The sequence below is a fragment of the Triturus cristatus genome, chromosome 9, assembly GCF_964204655.1.
Source record: "Triturus cristatus chromosome 9, aTriCri1.1, whole genome shotgun sequence".
Taxonomy (NCBI): domain Eukaryota; kingdom Metazoa; phylum Chordata; class Amphibia; order Caudata; family Salamandridae; genus Triturus; species Triturus cristatus.
The window spans coordinates 662,423,638-662,444,287 of record NC_140592.1 but is presented as its reverse complement, the minus strand read 5'-3'; the positions used below and the strand labels follow the sequence as shown (position 1 = coordinate 662,444,287).

Genomic DNA, 20,650 nt, shown 5'->3' with positions numbered 1-20,650 from the left:
ATAAACTGAGTAATAAACTACAAGAAATCCCATATGTCAATGGGAGATGATGATACTTGATACCCTCATCCACTGAAGCAGGCAACTGCATACACACATAGCAATCCTTCACATCCATCGCATCAACATACTCATACAGCAACCTTGCATACGCATTAAGCTTGAAATCACCCTTGGACAAATCCACGTGGAGTCTGCGATCATCCCTCAACTTCGATGTTTCCTGTTCTCTAATACTGACACCACTCTGCCCTGGGGTAATAGGTGTGGGTGCTCCCTGAACCTTCCCCTCTTGCCTGTGAGCCACCATGTATGAACTTATCACTACCGCAAATATGGTGATTATCACAACTCCTACCAATGTGCCTATTATCAATTTAGCCCTACGGTGTGGGTTTGCAGGATCTGCCATCTTCAGAATGTACTCAGTATCCAATACAGTCTCTGAAAGGGTAAGTCTCTTTCTCATCAGTGTCTCTTTCGGGAACTTAGGCAAACCTCCCTAACTTTTCTTCGTTCTATAACGGAAAAATCCCTAATTTTGTTCTTCTTCCGCTCGGATCTAGGTTATCTTCTTCTCTGCTTGCAACCTTCTCAAATCAATCTAACATAAGCGCTGGTCCCAACAGTTCCAAGACTCCCTGCAATATTTCGAGCTTAAGAATGATCAGTTCTTGTGGATCTGGCAGTGCTGTAAACGTCGGGAACTCTAAATTGTCCAAGATCATACCTCGAATGACACTCAGGAATGGCGGACTCGGAATATGAATCGTCAAAATTCCTTCGATCTCCAATCCCGGAACCTTCAGCAACACTTCCACTCTCTGGAGCGGGACACTGTTGACCAATGTCATCGACCTCAACCTTCCCGTGCTCGGTAACCCTGGCATCAGTCACTTGATATGCCCACTCTGGTGAAGCGTACTTCCGACTTGGCACTCGAGTTCTCTTGGACCTTCTCACACCACCTTGAGGATTCTCCTCGTCACCTGATTCTTCTTCTGGCTCTTCCGAAACTGGTGCAAGGTCTGTGTCCGGAGCCAATCTCAGGTTTACCCGGTTCTGTCTTGCGGGCCAAACCCTTTCTGCTTCGGTAACACCTCCGGTCTTCCCTTCGATACCCTGTGCACTGACCTCCTCTTCTTTGGCAGAACTTGATTCTGTACTACCCACTGCACCTCTTGCTCTTTCGCCGGTTTCTGGGTCAGTACTTCTTTCACGCTCTTCCCCAGTACGATTCAGTGCACCATCAGCCGCTTCAGCAACCCTTACAGCTTGACTGACCCTCTCAGGAGGCTCGGTCGGCTCACTGGGATCTTTGTTCTCGAGAGGGGCTGTATCTTCCAAGGGTGCTGGAACTCTACGGGTATGAGAAGCATGCACCCAGTTCGGTAAACCTCCACACTTGACAGCTGTGTTCGTGACAAGGATCACTTGGAAAGGGCCGCGCCACCTAGCATCCAAACAACTCTTCCTCACGTGCTTTCGGACTAGGACCCAATCGCCTGGGTCCAAGTCGTGGCACCGGTCACTCGCAGCTGGAACCGTTGCTGTCTGCACCTGCTGAGACACAGAACGGACCACGTCAGCAAGGCCTTTACAATAGTCCAGGATCATATCATCAGTGATATTTATCAGAGCAGTAGCAGGTATTGCAGGCAAACGCATCGCTCTTCCCATGAGGATTTCATGGGGAGACAACCCAGTCCTTCTATCAGGCACACTTCGGAGGCTCATAAGGACCAAAGGTAATGCGTCAGGCCATTTCAGAGACGTAGACGAACACACTTTCGCCATCCGAGCCTTCAGAGTCCCATTCACCTGCTCCACTATCCCTGAAGCTTCAGGTCTATAGCTACAGTGTAACTTCTGATCTATATTCAAAGCAGCACAAAGCAACTTCATAACTTCGCTGTGGAAATGAGTTCCTCTGTCCGATTCAAAGGACGTCGGGAACCCGTACCTAGGAATGAGTTCTCGCAATAATAGTTTCGCTACTGTGAGTGTGTCGCATCTGCGTGTAGGGTATGCCTCCACCCACCTGGAAAAGACGCATACTATCACTAATATGTACCTCAACCCATTACACTTCGGCATTTCGACAAAATCCAGCTGCATCCTATTGAAAGGTCCCCCTGACCTCCCTATGTGGCTCAACGTCACAGCAGTTCTTTTCCCTACATTCATCTGTTGACAAGTGACACACCTCTGGCACACAGTTTCAGCCACTGCACGAAACTTCGGATTGTACCAAGTCTGACGAAACACTCTCATCATGGCATCCCTACCCAGATGTACAGCACCATGTATCAACCTCGCCATAGGATTCAACAAACTTTCCGGCAATACTGCTCGTCCATCATTCGAAACCCATATATCCACGTCTCCCTTCTCACATCCCGCTCGTATCCAACTGTCTCGTTCCTGATCCGAGACCCCCTCCTGAAGCTGTTTCAGTTCCTCCCATGAGTCGGCCATTGCTAACATCTGACCGTACACCACCTCCTCCCCAGTTTCCTCGACATGGGTCTCAGTGAAGTTGCATCCCTGTTCTGCACAAAATCGAGCTATTTCATCAGCGTAGTTGTTTCCCAACGAAACAAAATCACTTCCCTTCGTGTGTGCGGCACATTTAACAACAGCAATTTCATCAGGACCTTGCAATGCTTTTAACAGTTTCCGCACATGATCACCATTTCTTATAGGAGAACCTGAAGACGTCATAAACCCTCTCTGGGACCATAGCTGTCCGAAGTCGTGAACCACACCAAACCCATACTGGCTGTCCGTGTAAATAGTTACACGGATCTTGTCGGCTGCCAAACAGGCACGAGTCAAGGCAATGAGCTCAGCCACCTGCGCGGAGTGTACTCCTTCTAAACAAGCGGCTTCAACCACACCCGTGATGGTGCATACAGCAAACGCTGCTCTCAATCGACCGACACTGTCTCTTAAACATGAACCGTCTACAAAGAAAATCTCATCTGACACTGGGAGCGGTTCATCGACAATGTCAGGTCTCGGTTTGGTGCATAGTTCAGTCACATCGAGACAATCATGGTCCTCACAATCTTCATTATCATCTATAATTGGAATAGGTAACAATGTAGCAGGATTTAAAACAGCACACCTCTTCAATGTCACATTATCGGCTGCAAGGATAACTTGCTCATAACGAGTCAGCCTATTATTCGTGAGGTGCTGTGTTTTAGTCCTAGTCATCAACAATTCAACAGAGTGTGGCACATGTACAGTAAGAGGATGCCCCATCACAATGCTCTCACATCTCTCGATGCTGACACCTGTTGCCGCAACGGATCTGAGACATCCGGGCAACGCAGAAGCTACTGGATCTAAAGTAGCTGAGAAATAAGCAACTGGTCTACGGACACCTCCATGATTCTGGGTTAACACTGCTAATGCGCAACCTTCTCTTTCGCAGCAGAATAATGCAAATGCCTTGTTGTAATCCGGCATTCCCAATGCAGGAGCGCTACATAAGGCTTCTCTCAGCCTCAGAAATGATTTCAAACAGTCGTCGTCCCATGGTACCGGATCACTTACATCCTTTCGCGTCAGCCGCTGTAAAGGCTTCGCTTCAAAGGAAAAGTTTGGGATCCACTGGCGGCAATAGCCCACCATTCCCAAAAACATTCTAACTTCCCTCTGTGTCGAGGGAACTGGCATCCTCAGAATCGCATCAATGCGATCTGGAGACACTTTCCTTTTACCCTTCTCAATTCTGTTCCCCAAATACTGTACCTCAGGTAAACAGTATTGCAGCTTGTTTGGAGACACCTTGTGACCGTTCTCTCCCAGGAAATTCAACAACGCAATGGTATCGACCCTGCAAGCGTCTTCGGTCTCTGATGCGACAAGCAGGTCGTCAATGTATTGCACCAAAACAGAGTTTTTCGGCAACACAAGACTTTCAAGATTCTTCTTTAGGAGCTGATTAAAAATCGACGGGCTCTCCGTATACCCCTGTGGGATACGGCACCATGTTAATATACGATTCTCTAGCCTAAATGCAAAAAGAAATCTACTCTCTTCATGTAGGGGAATCGAAAAGAATGCCTGACACAAGTCAATCACTGTGAACCATCCAGCTTCGCATGGGATCTGGAACAGTATCACAGATGGATTCGGTACCACTGGACAACATGGAACAACTATGTCGTTTATTTTCCGCAGGTCTTGCACTATCCTGAACTTCCCACTTGGTTTCTGCAGTCCCATAATGGGTGAATTACATGGACTACCCATGATCTCCACCAGTATTCCCTGCCTAATCATAGACTCAATCACAGGTTTAATCCCTGCAACTGTTTCAGGCGATAGTTTATACTGAGGTGTTCTCGGGAATTCTGCATTCGGTTTAACCTGTATTTTCACTGGTTCCACTCCCCTGACTAAACCGATCTCCTCTCCGCTTAAATCCCACACGTCAGACGACACTGACTCCCTCAAATCCTCGTCTGTACCTCTACTCCCTTCGGGGTACAGTAGATTGTACAATTGAGCTTACACAGCAAATCTCTTCCCAGCAAACAAACAGGGCTAGAATCGCACACCACGAACTGATGTCGATCCCTAAAGTTGCCTATCCTGACTGGAATCGGTTCTGTCAAGGGGCTAACTAGCCTCTTATTCGCCACTCCAACCACTTGTATGCTTTCTCCAGAAAGGGCTACCCCCGGGACCACTGCTGACCTTATGGTTGACCTGGTAGCCCCCGTATCTACCAAAAAGGTAGTCGGGCGTCCGTCGAGTTCTGCTTCCACAAAGGGTCCTCTCTGATCTACCTCTAGTATGGCCCTAAGTATGCAATCATCGTCCTGGCCTAGACTTAACTGCGCCAGCAAATCTGCATCCCTCTCCTCTCCCACTTCGAACATGGGCATCTGCAAATAAGTCCGAGCTCCCTGCTGTATGTTCTGCATCCGGGGTGGCTGGGGAACCTGCACCTGCGAGACGCCGGTCCCCCCTTGCATCATTCTCGGTACAGTCACCGTCTGTACCTGCTCCGCCCCAGGGACCTGACCCATTCCTCCCTCCATCTGCGGCTGATTATAGGGGTTCAAGGGACACTCGCGCCTCCAGTGTCCCACCTGGTGACACTGGTGACAGGCAGTCGTCTTTTTCAAGATCGCTACATCTATGCCTGTCCTAGGGTCAACGGGCCTCGGCCTTCCCTGACCCTGCATATCCTGATTCCCTGTCTGATAATTTCCCTGTCTCCGCACCACTGGACCCCCATTCGGCGGTCCCTGAGCAGCTTGCATCTGAATGAGCAATAAGTTATCCTTCATCTTCTTGTGCTTGGACTCAATCTCATCCGTGCAGTACCTGGCGTACCGCAAGATCTCATCTACAGGCTTATTCTGCCAACAGATCAAATGCTGCTGTATCATAAGACTGACCTCGGGCTTCAAACCCAGCACGAACTTAGACACAAACTGTCCCATGTCCTTCGTTTCCAGCTCATCTAAACCACTGTACTGCTTAAAAGCCTTCAAAAGTCTCTCATAAAATTCATGTACTGTCTCCTTTGGCTCCTGCACTGTCCTGTCTATCTTCACCCAATCGATGTCTTGGGGTGAAACCTTCGATTTCAACCAGGTAATTACCTTATCGTACAGCCTCATTACCACGGGCGACGGACCATTTGTAACCAGGTTCCTGTCAGGCTCATAGTCCGGCCAATCAACAGCAATTTTACATGCGTTCCACAGATCTCCCGGAACCACGATATCGAATAAGGTGTTCAGATCTATCCACAACACCTTCGAAATCTTAACGAAACGCTCAACTTGCTTGTACCACTCTGCAGGCTTCTCCCTGAGCCTGGGAAAATCATTCGTAAATGATGCCAAATCCCCCCTGCTCCATGGTACATGCACATATCCTCCATTCGCCACCTCTCTCAGGGGAAGGATCTTTACCTCCTGCAAATCTCCTTCAGAGCTCCCTCCTTTCGCTCCCCTAGAATTCTTTTTCCTAGCCCATTTCTCTTGCCATTTGTCAAGCATCAGCCATATTCTCATAGCTACAATCAGTTCCTTAGTATGTGACCTTAGACCAACAACTCTTTTCTCTTCCAATTCCCGCTCGGTACAATGCATCCTATGGTTCCCTTGTAATGCTCTAGTCTTGGATAGATCCACCCCATATTCTCTAGCCAAACCCGCCAGTTTCTCATGTGCCGCTCGTGCTTTACGAGTCACATCTTTTGCTACAAAAAGCAATTCATCTGGAGTATATGTCACTACTCTCTCAAGAGGTAGGTTCCCATATATTATTTCATCCGCCTCTGCTTTAAGTCTTACTACATCTATCATTCCTGCCTTCAAGGCCCCTTTCAACACCTGACAACTTGCTCCACGTCCCTCATCATACTCGCATTCCGGCTCCTGCTCTCTCCTTTCTTCTGGTGGTTCTATGGGAGCAGAATGGCTCGTAAAGGCAACTGGGGTTGTCCCCGCTCGGCCCATATTCCAGCTCATTTGCTTCTTTGGCGGTACCCATGACCCTAAATCTGATCTCGACTCCATCAGAGTCCTCGGCCTCACCGGTCTCTCGTCCTCTTCGCCCCTAGATGTGTCTGACACCGCTGCTAATGGTGTACTCCATTGTACAGGGCTTGGAGGTCGGGCCGTTGCCCCTTCCAACTCACTTTCCCCGCTTTCTCTCCTCGTTCTTTCTGCCACTCGTTCAGACCTCTCTCTCTCCTCTGATTCTGGACGGTATATAGACACAATCGGTCCAATGGTAACCGGTACCCTCAAGGCATCCGGTAACCTCATCTCTCTTTCAATCCTTCCACTGGTCTCCGACTGACCCTGTGAACTCGCTGTTTCAAACGAGACCAACCCTTCCACTCGGGTCTCAGGCTGGATTGTTACCCTCCTAGTTTCTCCCCTCTCACCCCACCTATCATCCGCTTCATCTGGATTATAAGGGGGTGGTCTCTCGTCTAGCAATCTTTGCAATACCCCATCATCAGAATCACTATCCTCTTCCTGTGCTTTCACATGGCGTATCCCCGTCTCCTCCATTAGCGCGGGATACAGTTTTGCTTCCTCAATTGTCTGCACTCTCCATCTTTTCTCCGCTGCGTCCCACTTGGCGTCCTGAAATGCCCTAATCGACTTCCTCATTCTCTCCTGACTTCTTCCCTTTTCCTTATCATGCGCTGCTCTAATCCACGCATGTAATGCTTCAAACTGTGCTGGTCTTGGCAAGGGTTTTAAGGACCCCATCACCGTCTTCAGTTGGTACAGCACCGCTAATCTAAATGAGCCGTACCTCGGGAAAGCTAATTCCCCTTCACCTTGTGTAACCTTGTGCCAATTCTCGATCCAAACTATAGTATGTAACCCCACATTCTGTGCCATGTAATGTGCCGGGGTATCCTCGGGAGGGGCTTCTTCTCCCCCACGAACAACCACATGCTTATCGCCTCTACACAACTCTCGCAGAGCCCTAAGGCACTTCATAATGAGCAAATTCGATCTCGCGCTCTATTTACTTCTTGTTCTCGAATCCTCCAATAACAGCGCGACTCACACCAACCGGCCTATCACAGCGCGACACCCTCTGACGTCACCTTCCTTCGTTCGCAGCAGTTCCCTTCCCCAAACTCGTTTCACGCTTACTCACGTCCCATTCACACACTGAAATAACTGATTAAGTTACTTCTCTGGCTGTCCGTCCACAGCCTCTGACTGTTCGTCCACAGTCTCTCGACCTTGTTGACCTCGATTGGCGCCCGTCTGCCCCTGTCGGGCCAGACAGATCGCCTCTGATAGGTTACTAACACTCCGATCTGCACACCACAACCCACGACCAGCGTTAAGTTGCCATACACACACGTATTCGCTCCCCCTATCTCGGTCCAGGTGATCGATGGTACCTCACGATCTCCTTTGGGTGGTCAACAAAATCTATCTCAGGTGTCTTCTACACCACAATTCCCGGGCTGCGCGCGCTCACAGCCTGATCTCACAATCACACGACATACACAACAACTCCGCAAGACATCACACAACAAATCAACACCGCAATCTACAACATCTCATTATGTTCATACTCACTCCTGGAACTGCTGCTTTCTGCCGCACCGCTACTCGCCGTCGATGCTCATCTGCTGCCGTCTGCTGCTCGCCATCTGATGATTCAGCATCACTTATCGTCTCTTGGGCCTCAAGGGTCACTTATCCTTATCTAATCTTCCCTCGCTATCAGTAAGAAACCATCCTCGTTTGCTACCAACTGCTCCGGCCCATTTTAGTATCCCGCAATTATCTACTGGAACCCACTCGGGTCAGATGGACCTTTTTACTTGCCCAATAGCGTGGAGGGAAAAACACAATTATCAAAATTACTGTCCGCAATTTGCCATAATCAAGGACTCGAGACTTAATCTCTTGGCTCTCTGGTTTTTATTATCAGCATGAAGATTTGAAGATACAAAGTCCTCAATACGAGGCACAACAAGTACATAGGCACTAACACAAAAGCTACTCTACGAAGAATCCGCATACGGCTAAAAATAACTAAAAGTACAATCTCTAAAAGCATGAGGTAGAACACCACCAAGCAAATGTCGATACTAGGGACACTGAACCATACCATCTCTGTCCCTACTCTGCACTAGATGACATCCCTACTTAGCAATCCCTTGAGACCCTCATCGAATAAAAGGTGTCAGAGTGAAACTTCATAAGAAGACTTCACTTAGAGAGCTTGGTCTAAGTTGCCCCCTCTATCCCTTCGCCTAGCCTTCCTCTGCTCTGGGCTGCTCTGATCTGCCTCCACCCTCGGGGCGCTGTCCCTAATACAGAACCCCAAATCCCAGAACACGCCCTCTGCGCCTCCTCTTCTGCGGGGTCGACTTTCAGAAATTTTCCACAGAGCGCTGTCCAGTTCCATCGTCCATCGCTTGGCCTTGAGTCCCAGACGCCATCCGCACTAGGAGTTACGATTGGCACATTCCAATACACTCCCATGTCTGGCTTTTACTACATAAGTCAATTTGTGAACAAAGAGCTTCTCTACTAACGAGCAACTGTCCTTGCACCTGGGGTGAGATCATGCAAAGCAGACATTCTTCACATCTTTTAAGTTGCAATTTACTACAGCCTAAAACCTCTACTGGAATAAATCCTTTTTGGCCTATTGCCCTTGGCTAACATAAGAAAATACCAGGCCTTTCGCCTCAACGATATATGCGAATTCTGGCCACTACTTCGGTTACACAAGCAGGTTTAAATCACAGTATTGACATTTACGTCTTTCTTTCATGTGTGGTCAAACTAAACAGTCCACAGACACGAAGTCTAAGTTACACATTTCTAACACCACATTACTTTTCATGTAGGCTAAACTCTATACATTTCTCTAATACCTTTACAATGTGCTTGTACATAGCTGGCACTTCTATTAAAATCGATATAGGTTATACAATTCGTAATACATTGCACACAAAATACCTGAGTACACATTTGATTATATGCGGGTGCCGACTAACAGTGAGTATAATGCACCCCTACAATTTTCAAACTTTTAAGCGCTACATCAGTTCCCCCCTTTGATGACATCCGTCATCACACCATTACATTTCTCTTCTTTAGAACTGATTTAGACCGCGCTAGTCATAACTTTGCCATGTCGAACTCCCTCCAGTTTCTTAAGACTCTCATATTGCTGCTCCTGGAGCTTCGCCATCCTTTTCTCGTTTGCCTTAAGAGCCCTTTCAACCTTGCCTCCTTGATACCACTTCCATGCCTTCACGCATCCCCACAACCAAATCACGCAAACCACAGCAATGATAATCGGCTTCAACACTGATCCCAGAAATCCTCTTCCCAAATTCGCAAACCAAGTTCCCACTCTTCCAAATCCTAATCCAATCTTCTCCCACACATTCTCCTCCGTCAAATCCATAATCTCCTTGTGAATAGTCGTGATGTTATCTATGTACTTCCCTATCTCCTTCGTGTTGTCTGGAATATATGTGCAGCATTCCTGAACCTTCAATAATTTGCAGACTCCGCCTTCTTTTGCTAGTAATACGTCTAAAGCAAGGCGATTCTGCATAACCATATTCCGTATCGACAACATCTCTCCAGCCACCAACAACAAAGATCTCGCCGTGTTCATAGACAACTCATCAACCACAGTCGCCAACCTCCTAATCTTCACATCATTCAACACCACACCCATACTAGGTATCATTGCTCCGTATATGTCCCCAATCACTGCACCGGCGTTCGTAGCCCTACGCTTCCTAGACTGTCGCTTCGTCTCTAACAACTCCAAGTCCTCGGTGTGATAGATCTTCGGGAATATAATAGCCAAATAGCATATGCCATACCAATTCGCAGGTAGCCTGACATAAGCATTCTTCCCACATACATAATATACTGTCGGAATTACCTCTACTGGACCTACCATAAAATTCTTAGCAGAAGCTTCCACTGTGAAGGTCTGAGAACAAGTGCTATGTCCTACTGCGACCTTATCCGTATCGGACTGAGGCCGTCCAATACACAAATTCCCTCTCTGTACCTCATCTAACGCTATTGGTCCATAACTTCCCTTGGATCTGTGAGCCCTCTCCTCGTCTGTCCAATCTACTGGACTATCTCCGGTGTGTCGTGTCTGGGTCAACTGTCTGTATCTGTCCTCTACCTGGTCTATGAATTTCTTCTCTATCTCAGATAACGCACATGTCAGGTTATTCCTGTGAGCATGCGCCGTATCCAACTTCATAGTCGGTCTAAAATACTTCAGGAGTCTGTCCTCTTTCTTATTAGAATCATATTTGTTCAAATGCTTGATTGCTGGAACTTCAGGAAGTACCGTGTCAAAATTTGAAAAGAAATACTCGAACTGTCTCCTGTCATAAAATAAACTGAGTAATAAACTACAAGAAATCCCATATGTCAATGGGAGATGATGATACTTGATACCCTCATCCACTGAAGCAGGCAACTGCATACACACATAGCAATCCTTCACATCCATCGCATCAACATACTCATACAGCAACCTTGCATACGCATTAAGCTTGAAATCACCCTTGGACAAATCCACGTGGAGTCTGCGATCATCCCTCAACTTCGATGTTTCCTGTTCTCTAATACTGACACCACTCTGCCCTGGGGTAATAGGTGTGGGTGCTCCCTGAACCTTCCCCTCTTGCCTGTGAGCCACCATGTATGAACTTATCACTACCGCAAATATGGTGATTATCACAACTCCTACCAATGTGCCTATTATCAATTTAGCCCTACGGTGTGGGTTTGCAGGATCTGCCATCTTCAGAATGTACTCAGTATCCAATACAGTCTCTGAAAGGGTAAGTCTCTTTCTCATCAGTGTCTCTTTCGGGAACTTAGGCAAACCTCCCTAACTTTTCTTCGTTCTATAACGGAAAAATCCCTAATTTTGTTCTTCTTCCGCTCGGATCTAGGTTATCTTCTTCTCTGCTTGCAACCTTCTCAAATCGATCTAACATAAGCGCTGGTCCCAACAGTTCCAAGACTCCCTGCAATATTTCGAGCTTAAGAATGATCAGTTCTTGTGGATCTGGCAGTGCTGTAAACGTCGGGAACTCTAAATTGTCCAAGATCATACCTCGAATGACACTCAGGAATGGCGGACTCGGAATATGAATCGTCAAAATTCCTTCGATCTCCAATCCCGGAACCTTCAGCAACACTTCCACTCTCTGGAGCGGGACACTGTTGACCAATGTCATCGACCTCAACCTTCCCGTGCTCGGTAACCCTGGCATCAGTCACTTGATATGCCCACTCTGGTGAAGCGTACTTCCGACTTGGCACTCGAGTTCTCTTGGACCTTCTCACACCACCTTGAGGATTCTCCTCGTCACCTGATTCTTCTTCTGGCTCTTCCGAAACTGGTGCAAGGTCTGTGTCCGGAGCCAATCTCAGGTTTACCCGGTTCTGTCTTGCGGGCCAAACCCTTTCTGCTTCGGTAACACCTCCGGTCTTCCCTTCGATACCCTGTGCACTGACCTCCTCTTCTTTGGCAGAACTTGATTCTGTACTACCCACTGCACCTCTTGCTCTTTCGCCAGTTTCTGGGTCAGTACTTCTTTCACGCTCTTCCCCAGTACGATTCAGTGCACCATCAGCCGCTTCAGCAACCCTTACAGCTTGACTGACCCTCTCAGGAGGCTCGGTCGGCTCACTGGGATCTTTGTTCTCGAGAGGGGCTGTATCTTCCAAGGGTGCTGGAACTCTACGGGTATGAGAAGCATGCACCCAGTTCGGTAAACCTCCACACTTGACAGCTGTGTTCGTGACAAGGATCACTTGGAAAGGGCCGCGCCACCTAGCATCCAAACAACTCTTCCTCACGTGCTTTCGGACTAGGACCCAATCGCCTGGGTCCAAGTCGTGGCACCGGTCACTCGCAGCTGGAACCGTTGCTGTCTGCACCTGCTGAGACACAGAACGGACCACGTCAGCAAGGCCTTTACAATAGTCCAGGATCATATCATCAGTGATATTTATCAGAGCAGTAGCAGGTATTGCAGGCAAACGCATCGCTCTTCCCATGAAGTCCACAGAGACGAAGTCTAAGTTACACATTTCTAACACCACATTACTTTTCATGTAGGCTAAACTCTATACATTTCTCTAATACCTTTACAATGTGCTTGTACATAGCTGGCACTTCTATTAAAATCGATATAGGTTATACAATTCGTAATACATTGCACACAAAATACCTGAGTACACATTTGATTATATGCGGGTGCCGACTAACAGTGAGTATAATGCACCCCTACAATTTTCAAACTTTTAAGCGCTACATCAACGGCGAGAAAGCTTTTGCGCTGTCTCTGTACCAGCTGCGTGAAGTTGGGAAAGAAAGAGAGAGTGGCATTTTCGTAACGCAGAGGGGGTGCCGCCCGGGCAGCTTGCAGAATAGCATCTCTGTCTCTAAAGTTGAGGACCCGTGCCATCATCGGACGCGGGGGCATTCCCGGCTTGGGTCGCCCACCCGGTACCCTATGCGCCCGTTCAATAGTGAAGAATTTACCAAGGCCTTTGGGCTTGAGGAGAGTCAGGATCAGCTCCTCTACGAACTGGTCTGGAGCCGGGCCTTCTGATTTTTCGGGCACACCTAGGATGCAGATGTTGTTGCGCCGGGATCTCCCTTCATAGTCATCCAGCTTCCCTTCAGCTGCTGCACTGAAGGATTTCAGGTCTTGTACTTCATGTTGGAGCTGCGTCACGTCCTCCGTCAAGCTAGTTGTCTTTATATCCAGTGATTTGACTTTTTCATTGACTTTAGTGAGGCCAGAGCGGATTAGATTTACCTCGATAGAGACCGTATCCAAATTATGATCCGACTCCATTTTGTTTCCCAAAGACGATCTGACCCCATCTATAGCCGCCATTACATCCTGTAAGGTCATCTCTGAAACTGGACGCACGGATTCTCCCCCCTCCACTGGGGCATGTTGAGAGTCAGCCGGTGAGCCTCTCGGTAGGGTATAGCGGTCTAGTTTATTGGCCTGGACGTGCCGCATGCCCTTAGGTGTCCTAGGCTGGGTTTTGTCTGTGTCCGGCTTAGACGCCATGTGTAGGTCAAGTCTCAATGCTCACCAATTGCACCAACTAAGGGGTATTCGCTTCTATGATCTGTTGTCCGCATGAATACACGGCCTCCCCCACATGGGAACCGGTCCAGGGCAGCGCCCAAACCAACTGTCCCTGGTCGGCACCCTCGAAGTATCACAACCCGGTGGAGCGGAAATCACCGGCCGCTACTGTTACCCCCGATCGGCGCCTCTCACCCTCGCATCTGCAGCGCCTGTTCCGGCCCCAGTCCCAAGAGGTCACTCCTCCTCAGCAGCACTGCCAAAAAGCGGGCCGGACAGCCGTCTCGCTCCCAGAATGACGCCGCAGTCAGGAGCAGTTCTTCCCTCGCACCTCGCCCATGTGCCTCTTCGAGGGGGGGGCCAATTACCCGCCAGCAACTCACCCCCAGTCTTTACTCAGAATCGCTGAGTCGCGGTGGCTTCCACGTGTTACGGCGATCCCCCACACTGCAGTCCCAACTGGGTGTCTTATAGCGTCAGCCCCAGATGGGAGGTATCAGGAATAAGATGAGGGCGGGGGGGTGTTGTAGGGGGGAGACTTGACCGCCACATTTCTTTTCCCCTTAAGGATTTGAGGCATCAGTAGACGGGGTTGACCGCACCCCTGGCGACTTCCGTTATGGGCCGCCGCTTTCCTTGCGTCTCACCGCCGCTCACGCTCCACTCCGGTCCCCGGTTCCACCCGCTACAGCAGGCCAGATCTAGAGGTTGCCGTATCTCCGGTTCCCAGCCACGTCGGGACACCGGATTTTCGCCGGACGGCACCGCTGTTGTCCCTTTCTTGAATGCCGGTCCTCTGGGGCAGGATTTTAATCAGGATTTCAGCCTCGGGGGGTAGTGGTGACGGAGCCGATGCACTACGCTGCCATCTTGGTCCGGCGCTAGGCTCCTCCTCGCACCTATGGGTTTTGAGGCAATTCCCAACCTACTAACATGTGTAGAAAGGTATATGTGCCATAAATGTATGAGTCTTTGAGGCAGGCTTAAAATTGGAGAAAAGCTTTTCTCAAAACTTTTCAAATTTGGGAACTGCACTGTATATCACACATACCCCTCGTGTGTGTGTGTGTGTGTGTGTCTCTCTCTCTCTCTCTCTCTCTCTCTCTCTCTCTCTCTCTCTCTCTCTCTCTCTCTCCTATTCATAATTTTTGTACTAGAAGAGTCTTCTCCCAGTACAAAACCTATGCTTGGAACAATGCACTGTGGTGCAAGGGTGCTCTTCCATTGGCGCATGGCAGCCAAAAGTGCACCAGTACAGGGAGAGACAAAAACAGCACCATATCTTTGGATATATGGTGCTGGTTTTGTCTTTCTCATTGATACAAGGCAGCAAAGCAACTCTGGTTACTGTGCTGCATTATGCTAAAAACTAGTACTGTATTGTATTACATATTCATATAGCTCTTACCATGACTATGTGGTCCCCTGAAGCTTTTATCTACATGGGTAGCACACTATAGTGTGTATGGTGAATAGTTCAAAGTGTGTTGTCCTTGTTTTGATCCTATGTGACAAGTGTTCCCATGTTCCGCATGATGAGCACTGAGGTGTGGTTATCGTGTGATGGGGTGCAGCGCTTAGTAGCGTGATGGACATAAAAGTGTAAGAGAGAGGTGCACAGTTCCTGGTTTCCAGCAAGCTGGCAACTTTGAACAGCTCTGCAGATCACTTTATGGCATTTCTTATTATTATATTTCACTTAACAGGCTACTGTACTGGGTTGTCCATTCTGAGAGATTTTGCTTAAAGGTTATGATTATGAGCAGGCATACGTTGGAGGCAGAAATGGTGGCGAGATCTGTTGGGGTGTGGTTTGTTAATATCATCCCATAGCTGGTTGTCATTGTGAGATGCCAAAAAGCAATCATAGAAAGCAGCCTGTTGGAACCCAGTGCTTAATTTGTAAAAAAAAAAAAAAAAAAAGGAAGTTGGCGGGTGCCCTCGCCAAAAGACCACTGCATCTTGCACCACCTGTTGCCTCTGCCAAGCTGACAATGACAGCACCAACACACTACTAAATCAGATCCAGGCCCCCAAAGCTCTAAAAACTGCCTGGGTGGTAGGTATTAGTCATTTTCTTTATTGTTTATTGAATTAATAAACAGCTTTTGTCCTCATCTCTAAATTCAACTGACAGTGCCACCATCTGCGGACTGTCATAAGTTCCAGGTCTGACAATACTTGCTGGTGCCAAACACCGGAAACCACTAGCTCAAATTAAGCACTGTTGGGAACGGTTGTTTGTTGGAACAACGAGTTCCACAGCAACGACTTCCCTAACAATGAGGGCGCTGCCACGACCTCATCTAAACAACGATTTTTTTTACCACGCTTTTCTATACCACGATTTTTTATGTTAAAAGAATGTGTGTTAAAAACTTTTTTTTACCAACTACTACCCCGATCACCCCCAAACCCCCACCCCCTAAAAACGAATTCCCCCACCATAAACACAATCACCCACACCCCCTAAAAACGAACTCAACCCCCATAAAAACTAACCCCCACACACCCTATAAACAAACACGATCATGAATACCCCCTCAAAACTAACTCCAAACCACCACCCCCTAAAAACGAACTCAAGCCCCTAAAAACGAATTCCCCCACCCTAAAAATAAATAAACAAACACGATCACCCATACCCCCTACAAACTAACCCCCACCCCTAAAAATTAACCCCAACCCCCAACCCCTGAATACTAACCCTAAACCCCTACCCCCTAGAAACTAACCCCAAACCCCTCTCACCCCTTAAAACGAACTTCAAACCCTGCACCCCTAAAAACTAACCCCAACCCCTCCCACCCCCTTAAAACTAACCCCGACACCTCCACCCCCTGAAAACTAACTCCACACTCCCTAAAAACTAACCATGAACCCCTCTTACCTGTTCCTGTGTAACGCTCCTCCGGACTCCGCCCTGCCCGAACACTAGACCGAATCAGCCTTAATTACGCACATGCGTTGTTAAGGCTGAGTCGTTGTTCGGGCAAGTCGCTGTTCGGCTTGCGTGACTCTGGAACCCGTTGTTCCGGAGTCGTGGCAAAGGTCGTTTCCCATTGGGACTTGCAGTGGTGGACTAAATCAAAGTCCTGTGTTGGCCAGCGGCACGTGGCAGATTGTTTTAGTTACCCCACAGTCTCCACATCAGTTGTGTGATGCCCTGGATCTGGCTCTGGGAAAGGATTAAGTGGCAACAAGATGTATATGTACTGTAGTGATTATCATTCTCATGAATTTTAAATGCAACCTGCTTCTTTCCTTTTCAGAGATTGAGAAAACTGTTGTCATCTCAAGAATAAAAACTAAAGAAATGGTTGGCTCCGAAGGTTGCTGCTGGCGTGGCTGTGTGCGCAGCTGGCTCCGAGGCTTGTTTTGCTCCTCTCTGGTGCTCATCAACAGTCTTCTGTACCATTTCATGGACCATGAATGCCTCCATGCCCGGACATGCCTGTTCTTCTTTTACCTCGATCCCCTCTTTTGCTTGGCAGGTCTCACGTTCCTACTGGTGGACGCCCTCCCACAGGTCAGGAGAGCTGGATTTGTGCTTCTCCAGGGTGTTCCAGGACATGTCAGTGTCACTAAATTATACAACACCTTGAACAGCCTACCTGGGATGGTAGGAACGCACGAGCTGCATGTGTGGCACTTGAGTCGTGGGCACACGATGGCATCACTTCATATGAAATGTGCCAGTCTTGAGACCTACCTGGCTCTGTCCCGTCAGATGCAGGCAGTCTTCCTGACCCATGGCGTACACTTCTTCACCATCCAGCCTGAATTTGCTTGTGCCAATGAGACCACCCTGCTCTGTAGCTTATCATGTGGCAAAGCTTGCTCTAAGCACCTGTGCTGTACCGGGACTGGCGCTTCATTGGAGACTGACCTCCCTTTGGAAGGAAGCCCTTCGCGGAGAGAGAGGCAGGAGCTGGTGATCACCAACGTCAACGTGTAAGAAGCCTGAACCATGAGAGTGTTCCGAAGTGTCTTAGACATCAGTAGGTTCCACTGAAAGACAATGGATCTTCCATTTTCATGTGCAAAAGTGGGTGCAGCCAACATACGACGTCTTTTAATCCCAACGGAGGGAGTAAGGCAAACTTCTGCCCTGCAGAGTCGTTGGGCACACTCTTCTACTCAAGTACTGCCAGGCACTTGATTATATACAAGCTTGGCTGCTCGGTGAGGTTCAGATGCCTCCTGTGTCATTTATGTGCAATGCTTGCACGTGTCTGCAGTCTAGGTACAAAGTAATGGATAGATGTGTCTCCTGTGTGGGTCTAGGGCGTATCTGTGTATGCCTCCTGTAAATTCTACTTCACCTTTGTGTGTCCCTACTTTGCCGGATACAGAGGATAATTGTGTGTTCTTGTTGTATAGCAATATCCGTGTGTCTGCTGAGTAAGTTCCAAGAGTTAATACTTATGGGGGTGGCTGTTCTGTTATGCACAGGCACAATCTGAGTATGACTGCTGGCTCACGTCTGGGTAACATGTGCATGTTCCTGGAGTGTAGGTTCAAGTTAATACAAACCTACGCCATGTGAGATCCTGGGTAGAACCTGTGTGTGCCTCATGCGAATTCCATGTAAGGTCTGTAGATCTCATCATCTATGTCAGTTTCAGAGGACATCTGTTTGTTTCTGCTGTACAGATTCCAGGCAATACCTGTGCCTGCCTGCTGGGTAAGTTGCAGTGAGAAACGCCTTTGTTTGCCCGTTCAGATAATTCCAGGTACCAATCTCTGTGTACTTTGGCAGTTTATTACAGATATTACCCGTGTGTGCTTCTGGAAGGATTGTCTTTCCATACCAGTCTAGCACCAGGCACCATACCAGGGAACGTCCAGGGGGGCTCCGTGCATGTTCAGGACTGCAGGTCTAGTTGTGTTAGAATCTCACAGGCCATGCCATACTGTAGCTGTTTGATTGCCACACGTGTTTATTCATCCAGTCTGTGCAATGCTGTGGCATGGTCCGTAGTCTCAATTGTTCCAATATACCTATTTGTACAGAAATCGACCACACCACCCACCAGTACCCACCATTCACTGTCTGCATGACTCAAACACAGTTTTTCCAGGCGTGTACCCTCTTTCTTTCTATCGGGCACCTTCCCATTGAAGTATTGGTCTGCTGTTGCTTTTCAGCTCTACCTGGACGTCATGTTGCCATTGTTAAATTCAATTGGGAGTCCAGGCTTCGTTATGAGTGCAAAAGCAAGTGGGATACCTCTTTTTGAAGACATAGCTTCATGGTACATTTCCTGCGTCCTGCCAACAGAAAGTTGCCAATGTCATGCATTTTATGATGTTACATCATGCTCGACTAATTATGTCCCCCGAAATCCCGTATATTTAGTTCTCTCCTTTGTCAATGTAGTTTGCTCTACACACGCCTGATCCTTGTCTAAGAGAACAAGAGGCCCACACAGTCACCTTATAAATACCAATGTTTTAGGCGACTGTGTGTGCCTCTTGTTCTCTTAGACAAGGATCAGGCGTGTGTGGATCAAACTACATTGACTAAGGAGAGAACTAAATATACGGGATTTCTAGGGAAATAATTAGTCCTCTTCTCTTTCTATGCCAGTGATTCATAAAGCAGGCCAGAAACAAGTTTCCATGGTGGTTGACTCATGCAAGCTCCTAGTGAAAAATATCGTGGTGCATTGGCAACCTCCTGCGTTATCTCAGCAGCCTTTCACTTTCTCGCAACTCTGCTTGAGCTTTCATGAAGTACAATCTAGTGACTCGAGTCTGCACAGTCATCTCAAGGGTCTCAGGACATATGTTGAAAATCAGGCATGGCTACAGGGCTGCTGGAATTATGCGGCAGAGGAGGACCAAAATGTGTTGCAAGGTTGACTTAAATTATGCAGAAAGAAAAGGCAAATTATGGGGCATAATGTGGTACATTGTATGATAGTATTACCTCACTTTTTACACGTTAACACTGTCTGGGGAAAGGTTTCACCTCATTAATACCAGTTTGACGCCTAAATACAGCAATAAGAATGAGAACGGGAAAAGCCTCACAGTAGTGAAAAAAAAATTTCAGAGTTTTTCACTACCAGGACATGTAAAACTTAAAAGCAAATGTCCTACCTTTTAATTACATAGCACCATGTCTTATGGGTTACCTAGGGCCTACCTTAGGAGTGATATATAAGTAATAAAAGGGGAGTTTAAGGCTTGGCAAGGGGTTTTAAATGCCAAATCGCCTTGGCAGTGTAAACTGCACACACAGGCTCTGCAATGGCAGGTCTGAGACACGTTTAAAGGCCTACTCAAGTGGTTGGCACAATCAGTGCTGCAGGCCACTAGTGCTATTTAATTTACAGGCCCTGGCTACATATAGTGCACTTTACTAGGGATTCATAACTAAATTATATAAGCCAGCTGTGGATAAGCTAATATTACTACGTTTTAGGGAGATAGCACAAGAACTTTAGCACTGGTTAGCAGTGGTAAAGTGCACAGAGTCCTAAAGACAACAATAACAAATTCAGCAAAAAGGGAGGAAGAAGGCTAAACATTTTGGGGTGACCCTGCAGAAACTTCCAACACAACCCCCTCCAGGCTAAAGCCAGGGTAGACTAATCACTACCTTGATAGACTTCCCAGCTGAGGTGATTGAACTTGGACAAATGCCCACTACTGCAGGGGCACTTGTCAGTTCTACACCTCACTGAACTCCGTTGGATCCTTCTGTCTATACTCTCCTGAGCCACTAAACTGACCCATGGGTAACCCTTCTCCTTACCTGTGGACCTCATTTGTGCAGCACCTAACCTTAATTTGCTCACAGATGTATCCCGGTAGGCAGACAGTACCACAATGGCCAACAAAGTGATGTGGCCCGTTCCACCCCTTGGGTATGACTTCTGTCTCCAACCCAGGAAAAACTCTGTCCATAAGGACAAGAACCAACAGAGGCCACTGGCAGCTGTCATTGTGAAGATCCAGACCCCTAGCCTTCCAGGGGGCTCTGACCTTTGTGGT

The 20,650-nt window shown here is 47.9% G+C and overlaps 1 protein-coding gene across 1 annotated transcript in view; it reads left to right on the top strand.

Annotated features, from left to right (window-relative positions):
• LOC146798458 (proton-coupled zinc antiporter SLC30A1-like) overlaps positions 1 to 19,004 on the top strand; it is a 189,290-nt gene extending 170,286 nt beyond the window's left edge. The window contains exon 4 of the mRNA XM_085625733.1: positions 16,918 to 19,004. Within this exon, the coding sequence (XP_085481859.1) occupies positions 16,918 to 17,603 (686 nt within the window). The 3' untranslated portion in view covers positions 17,604 to 19,004. The remainder of the gene's footprint in view (positions 1 to 16,917) is intronic.
• Positions 19,005 to 20,650: the final 1,646 nt, after the last annotated feature.